Source organism: Canis lupus, chromosome X (assembly GCF_048164855.1).
Source record: "Canis lupus baileyi chromosome X, mCanLup2.hap1, whole genome shotgun sequence".
Classification (NCBI taxonomy): domain Eukaryota; kingdom Metazoa; phylum Chordata; class Mammalia; order Carnivora; family Canidae; genus Canis; species Canis lupus.
In genome coordinates this window covers 1,615,800-1,635,194 of record NC_132876.1, presented here as the reverse complement: position 1 = coordinate 1,635,194, position 19,395 = coordinate 1,615,800, and the positions used below count along the sequence as shown (strand labels likewise).

Below are 19,395 nucleotides of genomic sequence, written 5' to 3'. Positions count from 1 at the left end.
AGGCCTGGCAATGGCGGCCCGGGCGGGGCCACGGCCCGCAGGCTCCGCCCCCGCCGTCCGCCCGGGCCCCGCCGCCGGGCGCTCAGAGGACGGGACGCGGCGAGGCCCCGCCCCGGCCCCGCCCCGGCCCCGCCCCGGCCCCGGCCGCCGCAGGGGAGGGGCCGTGCGCCTCCGGCCGGATCCCACGTCGGCTCCCGCGGGGCTCCCTCCGGCTCCCCAAAGGCGGCGGATGCCGGCCCTCCTGGGCCTCCGGGCCTGCGGCTGCGCTCGTGGCCTGCGGTCGGGGTTCTGAGGCCTGGACGAAGTGGATCGATCTGGGGGCGTAATTAGAAAGTGATTGCAAATTGAGAGGTGTGTACTGTAGACACTGGGAGGCTCGGGTCGGGTAGGGGGGACACAGGGGCAAACGGGAACGCGACGAGCCCGACGCGCCGTCACGGGGGCCCACCGTTCTGTCTGGAGGGCGGCTCCCGTGCCCTGGGACCCAGCGATCCTCCCACAGGGACCTTGTAAGGAAAGAGTCTAAAATACAGAGAGCTCTAGCGCCACGACGGCTCCGCTTAGACTCCAGGAGCCTCCCCGTTGGCAGACGCAACTTCCAGATCGAGGTAACCGGTTTCAGGTCTCTACTGCTGCAATCGGGGCTTCGTTTTTTTTTTCTTTTCCTCTCTCTCTCTCTCTCTTTTTCATGGGGTTTGGGATGGGAGATTAAGCGGACCACCCGTCAAACTCTTACACGCTCGTGGCTGCGGTCCGCGCGCCGCACCGGCGGAGCCCAGGAGAGGGAGCCGGTGCGCGCACACGGGCCGCCGCCGGACCCGGACCCGGAGCTCGGAGCTCGGGGTGTTTACATCTGGCTCCGAGCAGGCAATTCGGAAAGATCGGCTTAATGAGTCCTCCTGAAGGTCCACTGGCACACCCCGCGTCCCCACAGGCAGCACAGAAGTGATGGGATCCAGTGCCAGGCCTTCTGGGCCCCACCTGCACGACTCCCTTATTGTCCCTGGGGCTGTTTTCAATGAGGACGTAGACAGGATCACGGCCTCAGGTCCCTCCTGCCTGCGCAGCCTGAGGTGGCACTCGTCTCTGCCAGGCCCACGTACTCCCCGTACCTCAGCTGCCACTGGCTGTCCCCAAAGGATCTCATCTGCCTCTCTCAGTGTAGACACTGAAGCGGGTTGTCAGTCAAAGGGGATGGTATAGGCCCGCATGCCTCTGCTGAGTAGGCCCCCACACGGCTTGCCTCTACTCTAGGCCACCAAACCTCAGGTGACAATTGGTTTCTCCCACCTGGTCTATCATGCCTCTGCCTTTCACAGCCCACAGCTTAAATGACAGCTGGAATGACCTCAAGGACCCCTCGTCCTGCTTTCCAGGACAGGCACCAAAATGTCGTTTTCATGTCACTGTCGTCATCAGGGCCCTCGTGTGTCTACCTAGTGCCCCATTCTCCTTTCTGGCCTTCCAATGGGACCCGGGCCCCAAGGCCCTCATGTCTGGGACTCATGTGCCACATGGGGCAGGGGAGGCCCGAGTGCCCTGTCATGTGGCTCCAGCCTCTGCTCCCGGGGAGCTGGCGCCGCTGCAGCAGGTGGGCGCAGTGGCCTGGCTTCTGGAGGAGCCCAGGTCCGAACTCAGTCGGAGGCCCTCACCCCTCCGCCTGAGGTGAGGCACCAGGAGCTGACACCTAAGGGAACACTCCCCTCCCGGCCCCAGGCCTTGCCCTGGCGTTGGCATCCAGGGGTTACATGTTAGTTGAATGTTGAACCGGGCCCAGAGCCTCTACCCCAGCTTGGGCACCCAGAGCTGAAGGGACTGTGGGCTGTCCTCGCAGGGGCCCTCCTGTCCCGTCCCCATGCAAGGATCTGGAGCCAGTTCAGAGCCCTCATGCCTCACAGCTGAGGTGACAGACGTCTTTCCTCACCTGGGATTGGTTGCATCTGCCTGCTGTAAACACAGGGATGCGAGGTGACAGACGTGTCTCCTCACTGGGTCTGTAGGACTCCAGAACTGAGGTGTCACTTGTCTCACTTCAGCAAGGCCCTAAATTGTGTGTCAGACTGTATTCACTGAGAGCGAGCTGAGGTGACAAGCCACTGTCCTCACCTGGCCCCTCACGCTTGTACTTCATCGTGGAGGGGACAGCTGATCATCATGACCTGGGACCTCATGCCTCTTCTCCACCATAGGTTCCTAGAGCTGACAGCTGACTGTCCTCATCGGGTCCCTCTGTCTTTGCTCCTCAGTCACCCAGGGGTCAGGTGACAGTTGAGTGGCATCACCAGGGCCCTTATGTGTATGCCCCAGGGTGGCACCCAGTTCCAAGGTGTCAGCTGACTACCCTCACCAGGGTCCTTGTGCCGGCCACAGTAGGGACCCTCAGAGCAGGACACGGGGAGGTCCCAACCCTCCTCCCTCCCCACTCACACATGGTCAGTACGTGTCAGGCGCCCCGGGGGAGCTGGGTCCCTCTCCTACTTTGGGCTCCTGCTGCCCCCCTTACGTGGATCTCCCCACAACTTCAGGGTAATCCTCCCTGGTGAGGCCACGCCAGCAGGTTCCCTGGGGACCCGAGACCATCCCCAGAACACAGCCCTGCTGGGTCCCCAGGGCCCACGAATGTCTGTGGGGCTCTGGAAAGGACTCTAAGCTTGAAGACACCTGCCAGGGTCAGTAAGGGCTCTTCCCGAACCCCAGGGGATTGAAGTCACCCTCTGGTCCCCAGCCCGAGGATGGGAGGTTCCAGGACACAGGCCACAGCTGCTGGGAATGGAGGCGGCCCCCAGCCCGACGTGGGCAGAACAGCACCCTCTGGTGGCAAGCAGGGGATGGCGTGGCCACTTCCGCAGAGCCCCCCCCCCCCCCCCCCCCCCCCCCCCGGCGACCCCACTCTGGGCCACCATCCCCTTGTGTCGTCCAGGGCATGTAGCCGCACCGCAGTCAAGGGTAAGCCCCTCTGCAGCTACGCAGGGGGCCCGGTTGTCCCAGGCTGGTCCCACCGGCCCCTGGGGGCATCTGCCGCGGTGCCCTCCCCAGAGGCCACGGGCACCAGGAAGGACCAAGGCTGCTGCCCCGGGGCCGAAGCCCGGCCTCCCATCCTGGCCACGCGGGATCCTGAGTCCACATCCCACCGAGCAAAGTCCACACTCGAGGGTGTGGGATGCATCCCTACCCCATCAAGCTCCTTCCTTCCCTCTTCAGGTGAACTTGGTCCTCTCCCTCCTTCCTTAATCTGGGGGCACCACCTCCCCTGGCGGTGGTGGGGACGGGGAGAATGGAGATGGCACCCAGGGGTGCAACTTGTGTGCACAAGGGTGACACCTGCTGTTAGTCTCTCCTCCACCTACGTATTGCTCGTGGGTGGGACCCCGCCTCACCCCCACAGCCGGCGCTCAGCCAGCCAGGCACACCCTGGCCTTCGTCCCCCTAGCCAGGCCCCCCAGCTGTTGCCATCCCAGCCCAGAGGGACAGCGCAGGAGCCCAGCTGGTGTTCAGTGGCGGGCTGAGGCCTGGATGGCTGGAGCAAATAGCTCTGGGCAACTGGTTCCCAAGCAGGGGTGGGGGACCAGAGGGGCCCAGGGACAAGCTGGAGGGAGGACTCGTGGCGGCCAAGTCCTTGCTAACAGCCCGGGCTAAGTCGCCACCTCGCCGGGAGCAGAGCCTCCCCACCCTGGTGATTCTCTGGGTTGCTGGTCCCTCCGTAAAATGTACCACCGTCTGACCATTCTGGTGCTGGGGGGCTGCGTCTCCCAGGACCCAGGCTCCTGCCGTGTCCCCAGAGCTCAGCTGAGCAGAGCTGGGGGACGGCAGGACAGACACTCAGGGGCTGCTGCCTTTGTTGGGCTGTGCTGGGGTGAGCAGTGCCCCCCATCTGTGTGCGCCCGGGTCCTTGGAGCGTGGCCTTATTTGGAAATAGACTTTACAGAGATAATCAAGGTAAGTTAGCCTGACGGAGCGGAGCGGAGCGGGCCCCTGATCCACCGTGACTGGTGTCCTGAGAAGACAAACCAGGAGACACGCAGACAGACAAGGCAGTGCGTGCAGACGGCAGACAGAGACCGGGGTGCTGTGTTTACCAGCCAAGCAAGGCCAAGGACGCTGGCCACGACCCGCCGCGAGAAGAGGCAAGCAGGTCCCCAGAGCCTTCGGAGGAGCTCCGCCCTGCCAACACCTGGGTTTCTCACCTCTCGCCTCTGGAGCTGGGGGAGGACGGACGACTGTTGCCTTAAACTCCCTGTCCCCCGCACGCGGTGCCTTGTCACAGCTACCCCCCACCCTGGCGCCAAGGTTGGTCACAAAAGCCCGCTCCCTTTCCTTCCTAAATACTTCTTGCCTCCACGGACCCTCCACGGCAGGGAGTGTACCTGGCCCTCAGCGATTCTGTGATGTGACCTCGCTGTGGCAGGGTCGGGGCTGGGGTGGGGGCCCACGTGGGCAGCGCATTCAGTGGAAGCAATGCTGGAAGGTGAGAATCAACGTGACCCCATCTCGTACCCCTACGTGGTCTTGTGCCCAAACCCCCCCCCCCCCGAGTGGAGCAGAGTGAAGAGCCCACGTGGGGGGCGGGACTCAGTGGTGCCTAGATGTGGGGTCAGGGTGAAGGCAGCCTGGACTGCCACTCCCAGCGGGTGAGGGATGGGTGGCCACGGGCCGGCCTCAGGCGCAGGCGGCCTCCTCCACGGTTACAAGTGGCAGGAAGGAAACAACCAGGGAACAGGCGGGTCTGTTTGTGGATTTAATGGCAGGGGGCTGAGATGGGGTGTGCCACTTGCTGTTTCTGCATTTCTGGTGGCGAGGGATCCCCTGTAGGTGCGCTGAGGTGGGCGGGCCATGGAGTGCAGAGCTGGGGTGGTGGGGGAGCTGGTGGGGCAGAGGGACATTCAGGGGGCTCAAGACACAGGGGACTGACTGCTGGGCAGCATGGAGGTCCCTTCCAGCGGGTGACCAGGAATGTCGAGTGGCACAGAGACTGCTGTGAGAGCGCTTGACCCCTTCCCCCCAGTTCCGAGGTCCTTGCCCACAGCCAGCAGGAGTGTGGGGTGGCCACTGGCCCCCTCCCCGCCCCCAACGTCACCCCTTCTTCCTGTCCTAGGTGGAGGAAAAGTGGAGAAGCCACTCTACTTGCTTCTGTTGGGGTTCAGTCCTGGGGGCAGAGGCTGGCTCAGGAGGGGCCAGTGGCAGCTAGGGATGGTCACGGCGCGAGTCTCGAGTGCTTGGCGGTTGCGGAATGTAGCTAGGCCCGGGGTGACCAGGGACCAGGAATGTGACACTAAGGCCTATGGTCCTGAAGCCCTCCCGACGTGGGGTTAGGGTGGTAGGCAAGTGGGACGAACAAAGACGGATGGGGCCAAGGTGGGTGGGGTGGGGACCTGGGGCCCGGGGCTCAGAGCTTGTGGGGGTTCACCCACTTGTAGGTGCCCTCGTACTGGAAGCCCACTCTCTTCATCAGCTCATCTGCCTCCGGGGGGCCTCGGCTGGGAGAGTGACAGGCAGAGGGGAGATGTGAGGGAGGCCCTGGGCTCCCGTGCCTCCCCCCGCCCCCAGGGTCCCGTCCTTCCCTCCCCACTCGGCCCCTCACCTGCCGTAAACGTAAGGGATGGGCTGTGGCTTCTCGCGCTCGATCTTATGCAACAGTGGCGTGAAGATCCGCCAGGCTTCCCGGAGCTCGTCACTGAGGGGGACACGGTGTGGCTTGGGGGGGTGCTTCTGGGGGGTATGGGGGGAGCGAGGGAGGGAGAAGACTGCCCCCTGACCTGGAGCCCAGCTCGGTCCCCCCGCACACCCAGGGCACACAGGTGCCCCTCACCTGCGTACAAAGTGCATCTGGTTCCCACAGAAGACGTCCAGGATGAGGCGCTCGTAGGCATCGGGGAGCTTCACGTTCTGCAAGGAGGAGGAGGGGTGAGGCCGCCTGTCCACGCGGACCGCAGCCACCCCTACCCCGGGGCCGGGTGCCCACCTTGTATCTGTTGCCGTAGGTCAGGTCCAGCTCGGACTCCTCAGGGTTGAAGAACATGCCGGGCTTCTTGGTCATCATCTTGGTGTACACGGCCTCGTTGGGCTGCACGCGGATCACCAGCTCGTTGCGCTTGCACTGCTGCTGGAAGATGTCGCCGGCCACGTCGCGGAACTGCAGCCGCACCTCAGCCTTGCGCTCGTTCAGCGCTTTGCCGCAGCGCAGGATGAAGGGCACCCCTGGTGGGGAGGCTGGCGTCAGGCCCCACGGTGCCGTCCCGAGGGTGGGAGGGGCAGGGGACGGAGCGTGGGGACGGGCGTGCAGGTGTGTGCACGTGCACGTGCGTGTGCAACGCGTGGCCACGTCCCCCTGACCCGGGGCCTCTCCTGTCCAGCATCCCTTCCTGGGAGGGGCTCGGACCGGAGGGCAAGGGCTCCACGGGGCCCCCGAGGCCCTGCCCGCCAGGCCTGGTGGCGTCCCGTCCACATACCGTCCCACCTCTCGTTCTCCACGTAGAGGACGACGGCTGCGAAGGTGGCAGTGGTGGACCCGTGGGGCACTGTGGGGTCATCCAGGTACCCTTTGGTGGACTCCCCCTCTCCACTGGGGTTCCCCACGTACTGGCCCAGGACCACGTTGTCAGCCTGCACCTCCGAGATACACTTTAACACCTTGACCTGGAAGAGGATCAGGAGACGGGGTCCGTGGGTAACCGGGTGGAGCAGCCACGTACGGGACCCAGCGGGGTGGGCTTCCTGGAGGTGGGCGACGGGTCAGCACAGGCAGGGGGCGGTGGCCAGTCAGCGTGTTCACCCTCCTGAGGGTACGGCCACGGCCCTCCTACCCAAGGGCTCTGTGGGGCCACCTGGAACCCCCCCCCCACGAAGGGGAGGCTGAGAGCTAGACGCCATGAGTCTGCCTGGGGTCCCCCAACAGCCACCGCAGGCCTGGCAGCAGGGCCCAGGAGGGTGCGCCTCTGCCCACCTTCTCGTCGCGGACGTCGTCTGAGTCCGTGGAGGCAGGCTTCTCCATGGCCACCAGACACAGCATCTGCAGGAGGTGGTTCTGCATCACGTCCCTGCGGAGGGAGAAGTGGGTGGAACTCGGCTCGGGGGGCATTCGGGTGGTGAGGAAGGAGCGAGGAGGGCTCACCTCGGCCCCGTCCCTGTTGGCCAGGCTCTGGGGACTCAGTACCTCAAGTGGGGCTTTCTAGCAACAAGCTGTGAAACCTGCTTCCTGAGCCGTGTCTGGCCCTGGAGGTCCCCTCGGGGAAGGCAAGGGCCGGGACCCCTTCCTTCACAGCCTTCACAGCCACCACCGAGCACTCACACCCACCCACGAATCTGAACCTTGGCGTGGAAGGAGCCCCCCAGAACAGGGAGGGGTGACCCTGCAGAACGGGAGGATGGCACCCGTCGCTCGTGCTGACTCCCCAGGAAGGGACACAGGCTCTCACCGGATGATCCCAAATTCATCGAAGTAGCCCCCGCGGCCCTCGGTGCCAAAGGGCTCCTTGAAAGTGAGGATGACGCAGGCGATGTTGTCTCGGTTCCAGATGGGGCCGAAGATCCTGTTGGCAAACCTGCAGGAGGGGCAGGGCGGAGGGTGCTGCCGGGCCCCCCGGGCCCCCACCCCGGCCCCAGCCCCTCTGCCCGCCGCCGGGCCGGGCCGCACCTCAGCACCATGAGGTTCTGGACCATCTCCTTGCCCAGGTAGTGGTCGATGCGGTAGATCTGGTCCTCGCGGAACAAAGACGAGATGTGGTTGGACAGCCTGTCGGAGCTCTGCAGGTCCCTCCCGAAGGGCTTCTCCACGATGACACGGTTCCAGCCTCTGCGGGGGCCCAGCGCTGTGTCACCCCACACCCTCGCTGGGCAGCAGGGCCCCGAACCCCGTAAGTCCCCCTCCTCGAGAAGAGGTAGCGCCTTCCCTGCCCCTGCGCCTCCTGAGGTGCCCAGCAGAGCCCCCGGCACCTCGTGTCCCCCAGAGCCGCGCAGACAACTTGCTCAGAAGCCTCCCTGCCCGACCCGCTGGTGCCGCCCCTGGGTGGCCCCACTCCCTTCCAGCCCCGTGCAGGGTCCTCAGTCAAAGGTGGCCTGGGTGCGGGCGGGACAGCTGGGGAGCCTTTCTCTGCTGCTCCCCGCAGGCAGTTAATGTGGCATTTTGCCTTCAAAACCAGGACACTCCTGATTCTAGGAAGCAAAGGGTTGCAGAAAAGGAGGTGGTGGGGGGCTGGGGTGACTGGGTGACGGGCACTGAGCACGGCACTTGATGGGATGAGCGCTGGGTGTTAGACTGTATGTTGGCAAACTGAATTCAAATTAAAAAAATGTAAGAAAACAAAACGTGGGACAGCTCTTAGTCCCGCGGCCAAGATGACCAAGAAAAGAAGGAATAATGGTTGTGCCAAAAAAGGCCGCTGCACCAACTGTGCCTGTTGTGTGCTCAAGGACAAGGCCATTAAGAAGTCCGTTATTTGGTGGGGCGGCCTAGGTGGCTCAGCGGTTTAGTGTCGCCTTCAGCCCGTGGCGTGATCCTGGAGACCCGGGATCGAGTCCCATGTCGGGCTCCCTGCATGGAGCCTGCTCCTCCCTCGGCCTGGGCCTCTGCCTCTCTCTCTCTCTGTGTCTCTCATGAATAAATAAAATCTTAAAAAAAAAGTTCATTATTCGGGACATAGTGGAGGCTGCCACCGTTAGGGACATTTCCGAAGTGAGTGTCTTCGACGCCTATGTGCTTCCCAAGCTGTATGTGAAGCTCTATTATTGCGTGAGTTGTGCCACTCACAGCAAGGTATCAGGAATCGCTCTCATGAAGTGCGGAAGGACCAAGCCTCCCCCCACTCCGATTTAGACCCGCGGGTGCTGCTCCACGACCTCCACCAAAGTCCGTGTAAGGAAGTAAGTCCTTAACGACTGGAGAAAAAGTGTTCTCCAGAAAAAAAATAAATGTCGATGATACTTTTAAAAAAAGAAAAAAAAACCCCAAAACCTGAGGCAAAGTGAAACATGACTGTGGCTTTGAGAAAAGCACGGCCGAGTAATATTCCATTGTCGGAAAAGAATAAACATTATATGGTCTCATTCATTTGGCGAATATAAAAGTTAGTGAAAAGGAATTAAGGGGAAAGGAGAGAAAATGAGTGAAAATATCAGTGAGGGTGACAAAACATGAGAGACACCTAACTCTGGGAAACGAACAAGGGATAGTGGTAGGTGAGGTGGGCGGGGGGTTGGGGTGACTGGGTGACGGGCACTGAGGGGGCACTTGGTGGGATGAGCACTGGGTGTTATGCTATAGGTTGGCAAATTGAACTCCAATAAAAAAAACAAAAAGAAAAAAAAAGAAAAAATAATGAAAAAAAGAAAGAAAAAAGAAAAAAGAAAAGAAAGAAAAAAGAAAAAAAGAAAAAAGAGAAAAGAAAAAAAAGAAAGAAAAAAAGAGAAACAAAAAGAAAAAGAGGAAAAAAAAAAAAAAGCAGCAGCAGGGCCAGCAGGGCCAGGGCTGGAGGAGGCGGAATCCCGCGAGCGCCGCCGCCACCTCGCGGCCGCCAGGGCACCCAGCGCCCCCGAAGGACCGAGAGCGCCGGCAGCAGGTTCCAGGTTCGTGGAGCAACAGCGCCCCCCCGTGGTCGTCGCGGGAGCAGCTGGGGGAAGGGGCATTCCTGGCGCAGGGGCCGCAGGATCGCCAGGAGGGAGCCGGGGAGGGGGGGCGCGTCCCCCCACGGGGACCCCATCAGCGCCTCGGAGGGCTAACGCAGGTAGAGAGCAGACGGGTCGCCACCTGCTGCGGACTCCGCAGACGCTCGCCCCGGGGGCCCGACAGGTGGGGCCAGGGCCGCCTAGGAGGCAGGAGGGCAGAGGACAAGCCTTACGTGTGGCTCATGCAGGTCTCGCGGATGTTCTTGGTGACCGCCTCGTAGACCGTGGGGGGCAGCGCCAGGTAAAACAGGCGGTTGGTGTGCGGCCCCTGGTGGAGCGCGTTCACGTGGCTGTGCAGGCGCTCGTAGGAGGCCACGTCGTCATACTGGCCGGCCACGTAGGAGTTGCGGGCAAAGAACTCCTCCAGCTTGGGCTTCTCGTCTGCTGTGGCCTGAGACAGTGAGAAAGGTGGACACAGGGACGCGGCCCGGCCCTCCCTCCCGCCCCACAGCCCAGCCCCCTCCCATCAGCTGTGCGCGCCCACGGGGTTGGCGGCGGCAGCACCACGCGGGACACGGGCTCCAGCACTCCCAGGCTGGGCCCTCGGCCTGCAGTCACCCCCCGGGGGGCCTGGGGCCCTGACACAGCGGTGGCACTTCAGGAGGTGTGACCCGGCGGGACTCTCTGAAGTCACACCACCAGCCTCTGGTGTGTGGGCAAGAGGCAGCTCTGTGATTTTTGTGGGATGACGCTGTTTCAGCTCCTGGCCCTGGCAGGGGTGACGGTGTGGGGGGCACGGCAGGGAGGACCCTGGGAGCGCTGGGGAACGGGGCCTCAAGCTGGCAGGGTCCCTGCGCCGGGCTCCATGACACTTGGGTCATCAAAGTGGCAGGGGCGGGCGGCGCACGGCTGTGTGGGTTGTGGGCAGCGTGCGTGCTCGGGGTGCGTGGGGGGGCGGGGGTGAGAAGCGCCAGGGCGGGAGCACCTCCACCAAGGCAGGGGAGGGGCGCCCCTCACGGACACCCCCGGAAGCCGCTCACTTTGAAGAAGGGCTCGCTCTGCTTCCGGATGTCGGCCACGGTGAGGCGGGAGCGCGCGAAGCCCACGACGTAGGTGTCCTCAGGCAGGAGGCCGTCCCGGAAGAGCCACCTGAGGGCAGAGCATGACTCGGGCCGGCCGGATGGGGAGGGCTGGGGACACGGGGACTCGGGGCGGGCGCTGCTTACCAGATGGTGGGGTAGATCTTCTTCTTGGCCAGGTCGCCCTGCAGCAGAGGGAACGGGGTGCTTAGGAGAAGCGTGGGCACGTCCTCGACGGTCTGCTCCCTTTCAACCTGGGCACTCGCCCAGGGTCCCTACTGGGCCGCAAGCGTGCCTGTCGTGCCCGTGCAAGCAGCAGGAGGAGCTCGAATGGGAGCCTGCGCTGGCACTTCACCCTGACTCAGGTGACAGCGCCCGCGTCCCGCGGTAGCCACCTCGAGGTGAACGGACCTCATGCCAGGAGGCCTGTTGCCCGACCTGCAGGCCCTGGGATCACGCAGACCACGGTCTCTGGTCACAGTGTAAGCAAGGAAAGCACAGCCAGGCCCCAAAGCCCACCTCCGAAGGCCCACGGGCTGAAGAGAATCTGAAGGAAGACTCTAGAACTGAACGGCAACAGAAATAGCAAAGAGCAAAACCTATGCGGTGTGCCCTGGGCTGCTGCCTCTAGGTCGGGGCCAATGACCTTATTAGTGTCCGATTTAAGAAGTCACAGAGGGACGCCTGGGTGGCTCAGTAGTTGACCATCTGCCTTCGGCCCAGGGCATGATCCTGGGGACCGAGTCCCACGTCCGGCTCCCTGCGTGGAGCCTGCTTCTCCCTCTGCCTGTGTCTCTGCCTCCCTCTGTCTCTTGTGAATAAATAAATAAAATTCTTAAAAAAATTTCAGACAAAAGAGTAGGATTAGAAAGCCAAAGCCAAGCAAGTTACAAGGCAGAAAATGATGAAAAAATATAAATTAATAAAATAGAAAATAAGCCAAAAGAAAATATCAAGAAATCCAAAAGCTGGTGTTTGAAAGAGCTGAAGAAAAACCGACAACCCTCTGGTGAGACTACTTTTTTAAAAGGTGCCAGGAATTAGGGGTGCAACAGAACACAAGTACAAGCAGGAAAACACAACTTCAATGAAATGGGCAAAATTCTAAAAAAATGCCACCTACCCAAACAGAGACAGGGACCCGAGTGGGCAATGGTCATGAAGGAAATTGGATTGTGACCACAAACCTTTCCACCAAGGCAAGGGCAACACTGACCCTGGCACTAGATCGCTTTCCCAGGGTGGGGGTGGGGGGGCTACCACAAAGCCAGAAAGATGGAACTCCGTTCTGAGGCCGAGTCCGTCTGCAACCTGGAAACATAACCTACTCCTGCAGCAAAATTTAAAAACCCACTTAAAAACTGATCAAATAAAAAAAAAAAAAAAGAAAAAAACCTGATCAAATACTTTGCGGGGAAGAGAAACGAATGGCTAACAAACACACGACAAAGTTTTCAAGATCTTCAGTTGTCAGGAAAATGCAAACGAAAGCAGCACACCTAGTGTTGGAGGGGATGCGGAGCACACGTCTACACATGCACGTGCACAGCAGCCTCAACTCAGTGTCCCCGCGGGGGAGACAAGCCAAAGGCTCCAGGTAGGTGGACAAGCTGTAAGTGAAGCTCTAGGATACGCAAGACGAATCTATTCTGGTAGAGATGACATCGCTGGTTGTCTGGGGTGGACTGACTGGGGTGGCCGTCTAAGAACTTTCTGCAGAGATGAAAAGTCCTATGTTGATTTTTTTTTAATTTAAAAGAATACATTTATTTGAGAGAGAGAGGAGAGACACGGAGAGACCGCGCACGTGGAAGGGGCAAAGGGAGAGGGAGAAAGGGAATCTCAAGCAGACTCGTCACTGAACGTGGAGCCCGACGCGGGGCTGGATCCCAGGACCCTGAGATCGTGACCTGAACTGAAACCAAGAATCGGATGTTTAATCAACTATGCCACCCGGGTGCCCCAAAAGGTCCTATGTTGTGATAAAGGTGTTTAACCTGCACCATTAGGATTCGTGCATTTCAACACATTTCAGTTTTGTCCAAGAAAAAAAACCCTGAAAAACAAAAACAACAGTTGAGCGGAGAGTGGGGAGTGGGCGAAACAAGAGGCGGAATGTCGTGGGAACTGGGTAATGGACAGCGGCCATTCATTGTACTTTCTTTTTCTTTTTTTTTTAAGAGTGAGCAAGTGAGCGAGCAGGGGGTAGGGGGAGAGGGAGCGAGAGAATCCCAAGAGGCTCCACACCCAGCACGGAGCCGATGCGGGGCTCGATCCCACGACCTGAGATCACGACCTGAGCCGAAACCAAGAGTCGGAGGCTCAACCGACTGAGCCGCGCAGGCGTCCCTCATCGCACTATTGTGTCAACTTCGTGGATGTGTGAAATTTCCCAAAATAAAAGGGTGTGAACATATGGCAGCTTCTAGTGACAACACAGCGGAGCCCACAAATTCAACAGAGGACTCCCTCGAAAGAGTCACAGGCTTCCTTCTCCCCGAGCTCCAGTTCGGTCACTGCAGCCATCGCAATATGCTGTAATTTTGCAACCTGACAAAGGCACTGTACTCCAGGTGGAAGAGGAGGGGGCGGGAGAGGTCACCGGCTGCTGAAGAACAGGAGGCCGGGGCCCTTTCATCTGCCCACCCCGTAACTAGAGCGTGGGATGGGCCTGGGGTGCAAGCCCACGCGCGGCGCCAAGCTCTGCCAATCGGCGGGGAGACAATGGGCCGGGCTGGGGTGGACTGGACTTGCCGTGGGCAGAGCTCAATCCACAGATGAACCTGAATGTTCAACACGAAGTGACCTTTCGGAAGCAATGTGACCCCTGGGTAAGTTCGTTTCCATGAACGACTGCACGACGGAAGCCTCGTGACCAGAACGAAAGCAGCTCCTGCCTGGTTCAGTGCCCCCCAGAGACAAGCACTTCGGACAGCACCAGGGGGCTCTGGGATGGGAGATCCCTCCCCTGGGGGGTGCAGGCTCGGGGGGGGCCCTGTGCCTTGAACGCTCGAGCTCCCTTCTGTCGTCTGCTTCACCTCGAGTCTCCCTGGGTGAGCCCATGTTCCCCCGGGGCTATAGGTGGGGACCCACAGGGGGACCCCTCCAGGAGTCTGTCCCTGCCCAGACCCTAGTGAGCACTGGGCCCACACAGTCAAGTGTCCGCTGGTCATCTCCAGGCTCCCCTGGGACCCTGGATGCCCGAAGCGGGTGGTTTCCAAACTCGGGTCCCCTGGCTTGGCGCCCTGGCTCACTCTGCTGTTCACAACTGACCTCCCAAGGACCCGGAGTGGGTCCCTGTGGTAACCACCACCTTCACAGGGCTGCCCTCCTGGCCCTTCAGCGTGACTCCAAGCCTCAGCCTGGGAAGCGAGCTGGCTCCCTGCCCGCGACCCTCACTGTCCAGGGGCCCCCACTACGGCAGAGTGCCAGTGCCCGCCTCGGGCTTCTCCCATCGCGGGGCTGGAGGGAGACCCCTGCTCAGGGCACCTCAGCCCCGCAGCTCCAGGGAGGACAGGCCTGCTGGGGACAAGCACCCCGGAGAAACCACCAGAACCATGGCCTGCAAACACGTCCTCACCTCCCTTGTGGCAGGTAATGTTTGCTTCCGATCACATTCCAGGGGCTCAGAGGACCCGTAGCAGGGGCCTAGTGTCCCTCTGCTGAGTCACGGAGCCCAACACCCCAGCTGTTTGTTCTGCTCCCCTCGGGATTAACTACCGACAGAACCTGCTTGCCTTGTTCAGCTCAGCGCCGCGGCATCCCCGTCATCGGGGGAGGGGGATGTGCACCCCGGGGCGGTGGGAGGGGGCCGCGCTGCTGCTCCTCCAGTGGGGAAGTGGGGCGGCCTGCCTCCCGCCAGCCTACGCCAAACACTTGCAAGAACCAACACGGAAAGACAGGGAGCAAAGCTGAGGGCGGCAATCCAGGAACAGCGGGCGACACGCAGGCGACATGCGAGTGGGACGCCTCCTGACTTTGTCTGGGGAGCACAGTGGGGAAGAGCCGCGGGGGACATGTGACAGGCAGGAGAAGCAGGACCTCAGGAAGACCCGAGCCGCTGTATCCCTCCCGGCTGGGGCAAAGGGCCTAGGGCCACCGCCTGCCTGTCGCCGCCTGGCTCTGACCTCGGCTGCCAGTTGTACAAGCCCCAAGCACTGGCGACACCTTTGTGTGAGGATTTCAGGGCGTCGGAGGCTGGCGGCCAGCTGTAGGCCTGGGAGGGGTGGGCCAGCCCAGTCCCCCGAGGGTCACGGGGTCAAGGATCTGCCCGGCCTCCTGGGGTGGGGCCTGGGCCCTGGCTGGGGCCCAGCTGGCTCCTGGCAACTGGGGAGAGAGAGCCTGGGGGCTGCTGATGTAGGCTCCCTCCTCCACCCTGGGGCTCATGAATCATCAGGCCTTTGGGGAAGTGCCAAGGTCATCATGACACAGCAAGAATCTTATCGACCCAAGGTGGGAAAAGTGGCCCTGAAATATCCCCAAAAAAGTGAGGGGCCAAGACAGCTCGGTCACCCCTTGTCTGGGCGCAAACTGGGAGAAGGCCTGAACACCCATCAAGTCCATGGCCCTTGTGCTCCAGGTGGGGAGACTGAGGTCCAGGGGGGTGAGGGGCTTGCTGAGCAGCCTGCAGCGAGCCCATCCTGCCCCCCCCACCAACTCCCCATCCTAGTCTCTGCCCAGCCCTCCCCTCCTTCCTTCGCTCCCTGTTGGGGGAGAGTCCTTCAGCCCACCCGAGGTCCTATAAGATGGGGGAGGCCAGGATCTGCCAGGATCTGCCAGGCCCAGGGTGGCCCCTTGCCCCCAACACTGGTCTGTAAGGAGAAACTGGTTTCTTTAATTCCAGAGCTTTCCAGATGGGGACGGTAAGTCTCTCTACTCCTTTCCTGGCTGGGGGCAGGAGTCCTGAGGAGGTGGTAAGTGGCCACATAGGAGGAACAGAGAGCAGCTCAAAGCCTATTGGGCAACCATGAGCCAGCACCAGGGCGCTCTCAGGGAGGAAGCTGGGCCTGAGAACGAGGCTTAGGTAAGCAGGTGAGGAAGGAAGGAGGGGCAGAGGAGGGCCATGTGGGCCCAGCCTGCCCCAGGGCATCTGCCAGCCACTGAGGGCTCTGAGTCTGCTCTGCTCTTTGCACGGAATGCTCCCTGACCCTGGCTCTGCACATCTCACTCCGCAGGCTCTCCTCGTGGGACCTGTGTGCTGGAGGCGGCGGGGCCCAAGGGCCCGGTTCTGTTTTCTGTCACATGTGCCACTACGAGCTCTTATTGGGTGACTGACTCCCCTTGGGTCCCTTCCCTCACCACCCAGATCACACAGGGAAGGCAGGGCCGACGCTCACCAGCTTGCAGAGGAGGCACTTGATCACTGAGCGTTGGACGAATGAGCAGTGAGCTTGCTGGGTTCCCAGAAGGGTAGGTTCTGGGACAGTGCACCCTCAGCACCACTGTGCCTACCTCCTAACAGGCAGGAGCAAGCCTCAGGGGCTGGAGGGTGGGAGCTGTTCCAGATGCTGCCTGAGGACGGGAGGCCCACCTGCCCGGCCCCAACCCCCTGGAGCAAACAACTCCTGGACAAGGGGTCCTCCCCCACCCCACCCTGCTGTATGAGCACTTCCCATTTCTGCTCTGAGCATCTGGTTGTCACTCTTGGAGCAGAGGAGAGCAAAGGGGAACCCTACCAATTGCAAACAAAAGTTGCCCAACCCCAAGCTGGCCACAGGCGAAGGCAGTGAGCAGTCACAGAATCAGCTCAGCCCAAGGTCCCTTGGCATTTGTTTCAAAAGTCCTCATTGGCTCCTTAGAAAAGCTGAGGTGCAGAGAAGGAAAGACACTTGCCGGTCACACAGCAAGCTTGGATGCTCTCAAGAAAGTACCTGACAGTTGAGATCCTAGGGTCCTAAGTCATTTATTGTGGCCTGGACTTCTCTGGGGGAGCATCCTCTGACGGCCTGCTATGGGGGCGGGAGGAAGAGGAGTAATAATCCCAAGTAAATGTCTCCTCCAACCTGTTTCTTGGAACTCATGGTCAGAATCCTAGGTATGAGGGTTTGTGGCCAACACAGGCATGGCTCCTCTGAAGAGAACATGCTGGGGCCAGGGTAGAGACTAAGCCCGCTTTCCCTCCCCCATGTCCCTGGGTCCCTCTACTCTCGGGATTACGGAGTCAGAGGACAGCGCTTGGGGTGGCCCGCTGTCCCTGCCTCTGGCAGAGCCCTATCTGCACCCCCAGCACTGTCTCCAGCCTCCTGCTCTCCTTTGCAGAGTTCTGATCAGACTCCCAACAGCTGGCAGAGAGCAGGCTATGCAAAGGCAAAGGTAGTGGCACCTTGATGCACAAAGAAGCAAGTTCCTCCAAGGCTAAGTGCACCTTGACATGGGTGCAGAGACACGATGCCTCCCCTGTCCACAGATAGCTAGTTTTGGTGGAATTCTTCCTTAAGATTATACAGCAAGTTACCAGCAGAGACGTCACAAGACAGTTAACAGGTTGTTGGTCCTGCCCAGGGTGAAAGCAAAGAGCGAAAGCTTTTACTTGGAGACAAAACCCTGGCAGCTCATCTTGCCGCCCCACAGATCCTGTTTCCATGTGGCGCACCAGCAGGCTGCTTTAGTCCGGGGGTCATGGCTCCACTAGGACTCACTCTCCCTCTCCTGTCCCACCCTCCTTCACCTCTGGTCCATGTGCTATACCTCTGCTTCTGCTTGTACCCTTTGATCTTCTAGAACGTGGCAGTTCCCCAGGGTATATGGTGGGGTGGGACAGGTCATAGCTCCTGGGCAGGCCTTGGAAGTTGGGGTAATGACATGGTATTCACAGGAAGGTTGAGTGTTCCCACGGAACTTGGGGTAGAGACAGACAAGGTGGAGCTCACACCTCAGATCCTGTCTTTGGAATTAATCAACGTGTAATCTACCAAATTACAAACAAATTTGAAAAAGATACAGTATTTCCTTTTTTTTGCAGTTTTCCCTGTGAAAGAAGAAGTCCAACCAGATAGTCTTGACGGCCCTCCCAGCTCCAAGACATGGGTCTACAATTAATGGCCACAAACAGATTTCAGAACGGCCTGGCAGTGCACGTATACTGGGCGGTACTGGGATGATAGTGGTGCACAGGCAGGACCAAGAGGGAGAGACCAACCGAGCGGGGCCCTTGGGGCCCCAGGACAATCAGTTGGGAAAGTCCAGGCACCCAGCAGGAACGGACGTGATGCAATGGCACACTCTGAGCTTGGCTCTTGAGATGTGGGGCCTGGGGGAGACTCACCGATGCACCCATGATGATGAAGATATGGGTATCAGATTGATGGAAGGCATTGCCCTGGTACAGCTCTTCCCGCAGGATCCCGCACACCTGGGTCCGGCTCAGGGCCACCTGCTCTGCCATGATGCTCTCTGGTTAAAGAAAGGCTTGTTGACACACCAGAACAGGAGAGCATGGGGAAGTTGGCCTCCTTTTGGAGGGGTCCTTTGGGGTCTCACCCAGTGATGCCTGCTTATTAAAACCGCTGAGTGGCCGGGGAACAGGATGGTTGGGAGATTAGGAACTGCAGGATTTGGGCTCCCACCATACTCTCTAGGCGGCTTTGTTGCACGGCGTACTTTACGGAGTTACTCAGAGCACTAGTGGACTCCGGCTGGAGGCTCTGCAGGGCCAAGTGGAACTGCTGGAGCATTGCACAACCTGCCCAGGACCACCTCACCCCAAACTCCAGCGCAAACTCCACAATGAGCTGGAGCACGTTAGACCGGGAGATGACGGAGGGCAGTTCCGGCGCTCCTCCTGCTAAGCTGGGAGTCGCCGGCAGGTCGCGGCCCCTCTGAAGGGTCTCAGTCCCCCCAGGGGGTCAACGGAGGGATTGGGGGGGACATTGGGATCAGGTAAGCGCTTTCGATTTTGCTCCGCTCCCAAGCTGGGCAAATCAAAGGGCCTGGCGGGACCGCACGCCCCTCCGCTGGCCCGGCGCCTGGCCACTACGTTACCTGCGCCCCGCCGCCGACGAACGCCGCGCTCAAAGCCCCGGAATTCCCGGCCGTTTCCGGGGGCTGCGCCCCGCCGGCTCATTTAACCAGCGGGGGCGGGCGCCTGGGCTGAGCTGACCCGCCTCAGGCGAGGCGCGTGGGCGGGGCCGCAACAGGCCCCACCCCGTGGGCGGGGCCGAGCCCAGGCGCGGGGAGGTGCGCGCGCAGCCCGCGCTGGGGCGGAGGGGAAAGCCCGCCCTCCCGCCGCGCAAAGCCTCCACCCTCGGCCCGCCCCGCCCCTTGGGCACCTGCGCGGGCAGCTCGGCCGCCGGGTGCCTTCTGTTCCCGCTCCCTCTGCGCCGCGTCCTCGGTGCCTCGCGCGTCCTCGTGCAGCTCTGCATCGTTCGCCCGCGTACTCATCGCTGGCCTGGCCCAGCCCTACGGTCCAGCTTTCTAGCCCGCCCCGGGCGGCCCTGCGCCCTCGCGGAGGGCTCCACTTCCGCCGGCGGTGTGGCCACGCCTCCTCGACCCTGTTCCTGGGCGGGGCCTCCCACAGCCCGTGCGCCTCTCTATTAGCTCCTCCCCTGGCTGGGGGCGGGGCGGCCTAGCCCCCGGGAGACGAGTTGGAGATTGGGTCGCGACGCCCCCGAAAAGTACAGGTGCTACAAATCACTAGGAACGTCCTGCGGGCCGCCCAGGGCTGGCGGGCTCGGGCTCCCCTCCGGCACGGCCTCTGGCACGCCTCCGCCGGTTCCCGTAC

The 19,395-nt window shown here is 61.3% G+C and overlaps 1 protein-coding gene across 4 annotated transcripts; it reads right to left on the bottom strand.

Moving 5' to 3' along the window:
- Positions 1–46: 46 nt before the first annotated feature.
- On the bottom strand, positions 47–19,165 carry G6PD (glucose-6-phosphate dehydrogenase). 4 transcript variants are annotated; one of them, XM_072816386.1, is made up of 13 exons: positions 18,944–19,165; positions 17,941–18,068; positions 10,824–10,861; positions 10,638–10,746; positions 9,831–10,048; positions 7,631–7,789; positions 7,413–7,538; positions 6,941–7,034; positions 6,447–6,633; positions 5,960–6,195; positions 5,807–5,883; positions 5,579–5,671; positions 47–314 (listed from the first exon to the last, which is right to left on the bottom strand). In XM_072816386.1, the coding sequence occupies exons 1-13, from the start codon at positions 19,053–19,055 to the stop codon at positions 83–85; spliced, it is 1,809 nt and encodes a 602-aa protein (XP_072672487.1). In that variant the 5' UTR covers positions 19,056–19,165; the 3' UTR covers positions 47–82. The 4 variants fall into 4 exon arrangements, with proteins under 4 accessions (XP_072672487.1, XP_072672488.1, XP_072672489.1 ...); XM_072816387.1 differs by lacking the exon at positions 18,944–19,165 and adding an exon at positions 18,657–18,815; XM_072816388.1 differs by lacking the exon at positions 47–314 and adding an exon at positions 4,723–5,474 and having other exon boundaries at positions 18,944–19,162.
- Between the last annotated feature and the right edge of the window lie 230 nt (positions 19,166–19,395).